Raw genomic sequence first — 6,092 nt, forward strand, 5'->3', positions numbered from 1 at the left:
CTAGCTGCTCCGTAGGAGAAACATGGCAGCCTGCTTGCATAAAGATGGCAGCTGTGGAAACCCTGTGGGGCAGTTCTTCTCTGTCCTGTAGGGGTGCTGTGAGTCAGAATCCACTCCACGGCAGTGGGTGTGGTTTGGGCCTTGCTTCTGTGAAGACTGACGGCCTTGGAAACCCTATGGGGCAGTTCCACTCTGTCCTCTAGGGGCGCTGTGAGTCAGAATGGACTCCACGGCAGTGGGTGTGGTTTGGGCTTTGGTTGTGCTTTAACCGAGGCTGCTCTTTCTGTTCCTCCCAGTGCTCACTTTCTTCCCCTGTCTCCAGTTTTCAGGCTGCGGCATAGTGTACTGCAGAACCAGAGAGGCTTGCGAACAGCTGGCAATGGAGCTCAGCTACCGGGGTGTGAATGCCAAGGCTTACCACGCAGGTAAGGGCCGCCCAGGCCACGTGGCCCTCTTCGTTCTCAGAGGCCTCTTAGCAGATCGTCAGGCCCGCTGATGAGGGAGCCTGGACCATCAGGGGGTCCATTTTCTCTTTGCGGATCTCAGGCAGAGCTAATGTGATTCACTTAAAGCCACTAAAAGGACCTAGACAAGAATGGGGTCTGCAACCCTAATGTACTCCTGAATTTTTTTCCTTTCTACTCAGCCCAGCAGCTGCTGATAAGTTTTGTTTTTTCCCATTTTTTTTTTTTTTTAATGGTGGTAAACATTTAGGTAGGGAAACATTTGCCATCTCAACCATCCTCCCTTGTGCAGTTCAGCGATATTAACTGTGTTCATCATGTGGTCCAGCCATCACCATTAACCACTCCCGAACTTTTCCATCATCCTTAACAGAAGCTCAGTGTCCCCTAAGGGACAGACACATCTTTAAAACAGCTACATGCAGCCTGAGTTTGGGGGAGATTGTCTGACCTATAAGAGCATTTAGCTAACTTCAGCTTGCGGAGCTCACCATCCAGCAGTGGTCTCTGGGGCTCGTTAAGCTGAACGCTTGGGCTGGCAGTGATTTTCCTCTCTCTGGAGGCCCTTCCAGTGGTTGTGGTGCCCTGCTTTCTGGGATGTGCTGGAAGGAACACTCAGTGATCAGTTTTTATAACCCTGGGTCTTAGTGTTAGAGAAAGAGCGCAGGCTGTGGAGGCCAGTGGACTTGGGCTTGAATCTTGGCTCTGCTCCTTATTAGCGACGTAACCGAGAGCAGGCTGCTTAACCTCCCCAAACCTTAATTACCTTTTCTATAAAGTGGGGGTAGCATTTTCCTTGTTGTGGGCATGGGGATGTATTGCTGCTTGGCTCATGTCTGTTGAGCATGCTGTGCCACACACAGAATAGGGTCTTGTGTTTATTAGCGGACGCTCTGTGAGAGCCAGTGCCCAGCCTAGGCTTACGCAGCCAGTAAGAAGTGGATTCGGGGGCTGTGAAGTGCCTGGCACAGTGTAGACCCTGGTCTTCCTACAAGAACGCAAGCTCGCTCCCCACCTTCCCTCTCCTTTGCAGGGCTGAAGGCTCCTGAGAGAACACTGATCCAGAATGAGTGGATGGAGGAGAAGGTCCCTGTGATTGTTGCCACCATTAGTTTTGGAATGGGAGTGGACAAAGCCAATGTCAGGTGCGTTGTGGTTCCTCGCCTTAGCGTCCTGGCTCAGAATGGGCTGCCTGGTCCATTGCCCAGAGGAACAGGCCTGTATGTGCCTTCTGGAGTCAGAGGGGACGAGGCCGCAGGACGTGGGTCTCTAGTACACAGCGTGAACCCTAAAAAGTTTCTGTGTACCTGCTGCCAGGTGACTCTCTGCAACATAGTTCTATCACTCCCTCAGGAAAGCAGGCAGCATGCAGAACCCCCACCTTATCCATTACCAGAGCCCATCTTTGCATTTCTTAGCAGACAGGACCTGGCTAGGTGGCTGGAAGGGAAGTAACTATTTTAAACTGCTCCCTACGAGAAGTCAAAGGCAAAGATCTTGTTACCACCATTCCTATTCCTTGTTGCTGTTTTCTGACAGTCTAGAAGAAATGGGGATACCCTAGCTGCCAGCCCTACCCTGGCAATTGGTGGGAAGCCTTTACCTCCAGCCCAGCCACGGGCCCAAACCTTGGAAGACATTTTGGGCTACAATCCAAAGTTCCAAGCTCTGATGAACTCCAGTAGTGATCCTGGTAGGGTTTAAGGTGTGTTTTGGCACACATGCCCTCCTTGAGCTTTACTGTGACTCTGAGTTGACCAGGGGGCAGTTGTGCAGACTGCGATGGAAAGGACATGGACTTTGGAATTGGAGTCTGAACCCTCGGTCTGCTCTGTCGCATGAGGAGCAAACGTTAGAGCCAGACATCGCTAGACTCAAGTCCTGGCTGTCTGGGTCCTTTGCTGTGTGACCTGTACAGATTTACCCCTCTGAAGCTCAAGTTCGTTGTCTGTAAAATGGGCTACCTCACCTGGTGGTGATTGTAACGATTAACTGATACAGCTGAATAAGCAGGCCCATAGCTGACATACATGGATCTCCATGAGTTGGCATCATCATGATAGCAACTGGTTTCATGTGTTTTCCTTTTAAAGAAGTTAAAGGACTTACTGAGGGTGGTGCAGCTCATACGTAACAGAGCCTGATCTTGTTTCTTAAAGTCCTGTATGTATTCCACTTGGCCTCTGGGTTGTTTGGGCTTCCCCATGCATGTTGGAATTGCCCACGTAACTCCTCTGTGGCCTCTAAGCTGGGCTGCTCCATGGCAGGGAGCCCTGCTGATGGTGCAGTTGCCCTAGCCATGCTCTCTTGGGGCCTCTCTCTGCCTCCTCCCCATGGCCTCCTTGCTCCTGGTCATGGTGAGAAAGCCCCACAGGCCTGAGGCAGGACCACTCGCTCCTCCCCTAGCTCTCCTGCCACGTCTCAGGCTGCTTGTCCCTTTGGGCCCTGCAGGTTTGTTGCCCACTGGAATATTGCCAAGTCTATGGCAGGGTACTACCAGGAGTCTGGCCGAGCTGGCAGGGATGGAAAGCCTTCTTGGTGCCGTCTCTATTACTCCAGGAATGACCGGGACCAAGTCAGCTTCCTGATCAGGAAGGAAGTAGCAAAACTCCAGGTAAGTCCTGGGCAGTAGGTTCCTCCTGTCTGAACCCCCCATTCTCCCATTTCACACGGCTCATGTCTGAACCCAGGTAGAGAGAGGTGTTCCTGGGCCTAGAAGGTATGCCAAGGGTGTCACTATAAAAAAAAAATGTTGCCGTCAATTCAATTCCAACTCCCAGTGACTCTGTAGGGCAGAGTAAGCCATAGGGCTTCTAAGGCTATAAATCTTGTGGATGCAAATTGCCATGTCCTTCTCCTGAAGAGTCGCTGTAGGTTCAAATCACCAACCTTTCAGTTACCAGCTGAGTGCTTAACCGCTGCACCACCAGTGCTCCTTATTGTGTGTTAAGTGGGGAAAGAAAATGGTATGGTGGGTGGCTAGGCAACTTGCAATAAGCAGGTAAGACCTTTATCACTTGTTTACCTTGACACAGTCTTTTCTGTACTCATTATTTTATAGTCAAGATTATAGTTCTGTCTTGTTTTAATTAGCATTGCTATGTAAAGATTTTCCCATATTGTTGTAAGTTATTGGTTTCTGTCTTTAACCATTTATTTTTCACTGGTCATACAGTCTTTGTAGAGAGCCTAAAACAAACCCAAGTATATCAGGAAATTTGGTATATGGGAGGTAGATTAACAGGAAAAGGATGAATGGTTGAATAACTGGTGCTGGAAAAAGATAAATTAGATCCCTGCCTCGTCTCTTACACAAATCAATACAGGTAGATTAAAAACCTAAACGTGAAAACTAGAAGATGCTTCATGACCCAGAGGAAGAGAACAGTAGGTCAAGATTTAAAAAGCAGAAGCCACAAAGGAAGACTTGATTTGTTACCTAGATTAAAACTAAAATAGTTCCTAAATGAGAGACACCATAAATAAATAGAAAAATGAGCTATTGTTGGGAGAGATACTTATAATACATACAATTGACTGAATACATGGAGAACTCAACTCCTACAGGTAAATAACAAAAAAGTTGCCCAACCATAATGCAAAAACTATGGATGGGCGTTTCATGGATAAGGAATCCAAAACATCTAAGAAATATACAAAGAGGTGTTTAGCCTTGTAGGAATCAAATGGAAAACAATGAGCTATTGTTTACACCTCTCAGATTGGCAAAAATGTGAAAAGGCTTTATACTCGCTGTTGGTGCGGATGTGGGGAAAGGGTAGCTGTTCAGTGTTGTTAGGAATCTGCACTGGTATGACTGCTTTGGAGGAGAGTTGGTGGTACCTATAAAGATGAGGACGCTGGTGCTCTGTGACTCGATAATTCCACTACTCGGTAGACAAGGTGTCACATGTGTATGGCAATGGGCACAAGGATGTTTGCTGCAATGCCATAATGTTGTTGTTGTTGTTACGTAACATCAAGTCGGCCCCGACTCATAGCGACCCCTCCTTGGGTTTCTGAGGTGGTATCACTATGGAAGTAGATTGCCCAGGCTTCCTTCCGAGGAGTGGCTGGTGGGTTTGAACCTCCAGCCTTCTGGTTAGCCTGAGTCAAGTACCTTAGGCATTATGCTACCAGAGCTCCCAGAGCAATGCCATAATAGTGGGACTTAACCCTTGCCCAGTAGTATAATAGATGAATAAGCTGGGTTAGTCACACAGTGGAATGTTCTACAGCAGTTAAAAATGAACATGCTAAAGCTACACAGATTAACGTGGATAAGTCCTCCCAAAAGCATAATGTTGTATGTCAAAGCAAAAGGATAGATGCAGACTTCTGGTTAAAAGAAGCAGTTGGACACAGTGCTTCTCTCTGACCCCCTGCAGAATGACAGTAAAGGAATTTTCTACTTACCTTATACTGCTCTGACAAGAATATACCACCATTGGGATGGCCTTAACAAGCTGGAGTTTATTCTCTTATAGCTTGGAGGCTTTAAGTCCAAGTTCAAAGTGCCAGGCTCTAGGGGCTGGGTGAAACCCCCTTAACCTTGGGCTTTACCTCTGCCTCCTGCTCCCAGCCCACTGAAGCTAGAGGCTTTTTTCTTCACTTAGATAGCTACGCTGCTGAGACTGACAAGCCCAAGGTTGACAGGTAACAAGGCACAGTCCCGATATTACCAAACCACATGGCAGGCCATGAATTCAAGTCCATTTGAAAGTCCCAAGGTCAGCAGAGCATGGCAGGCTACTGAGCAATGACACAGCTACATGCAGGGTTCAAGCATGCCATAAGTTCGTTCCCCAAGGCTTCTCCTTATATACGGGAAGCAGACCACATACCCAAAGCAGCTACTGAGCTGCTTGTGGTAGATCCCACCATGGAGCTGATCTCATCATGGGGAAAATAACTACCACCAGCTGCCCAGCCACTCAACCAGGCCCAGCCAAGTTGACACACAAACTGAACCACCACAGGAATAAAACAGTATAAACTCAGAGAGACAGGGAGAACACAACCACAGTTAGCAGTGTCAGCAAAAGTCTGCTTGGAACCCAAAGACCCTGCTAGAAATCTGGAATTCATGAGAAAACCTGGCAAGATGGCTGAATACATGAGCAGTATTTTAGAAGCCAGGAACTTTTCTCTACACTAACGTAACTCCTAAACATGGAAATGAAATATATTTAACTTGCACGAACAAAAAATGAAAAAATACCTGGCGATAAATGTGACAGGCTATTAGAAGAGATTTTATTTTTTTAAGATGAGACTTTCTTAAACCTCCTTCATTGAAAGGAAGACTGGGCCATCTGCTTCCATAAAGATTTACTGCCTCAGAAACCCAAAGGGGGTTGCTATGAGCCGAAATCGACTCAATGGCAGTGAGTTTCGTTTTGATTTTTTTTAATCACTGATTGTAAGATGCCACTAGGGTTTAGAACCACTGCCTTAAATGAAAAGAGCTAAAATCTCATTGAAAGACACAAAACAAAATCTGGGTACAGAGATTAGGTGAAAAAACATGAAGCTATTAGTTCTCCCTAAAATTAGATAAATGTTTATTGACGTTGCAATTCAAATTCCCAGAGTGTCTTACTGAGACATGGTGAATTATATGCCATA

General features: G+C 47.0%; 1 protein-coding gene across 1 annotated transcript in view; it reads left to right on the forward strand.

Annotated features, from left to right (window-relative positions):
- The window catches only part of RECQL5 (RecQ like helicase 5), a 34,333-nt gene that overhangs the window by 3,615 nt on the left and 24,626 nt on the right, over positions 1–6,092 (forward strand). Inside the window, exons 4-6 of the mRNA XM_007959865.2 lie at positions 323–425; positions 1,498–1,609; positions 2,916–3,078. Coding sequence (XP_007958056.1) covers positions 323–425; positions 1,498–1,609; positions 2,916–3,078 — 378 coding nt within the window. The remainder of the gene's footprint in view (positions 1–322; positions 426–1,497; positions 1,610–2,915; positions 3,079–6,092) is intronic.

This window comes from Orycteropus afer, unplaced genomic scaffold (genome assembly GCF_000298275.1).
Source record: "Orycteropus afer afer isolate SDZICR_OR568_19922 unplaced genomic scaffold, OryAfe1.0 scaffold00018, whole genome shotgun sequence".
NCBI classification, from domain to species: Eukaryota; Metazoa; Chordata; class Mammalia; order Tubulidentata; family Orycteropodidae; genus Orycteropus; species Orycteropus afer.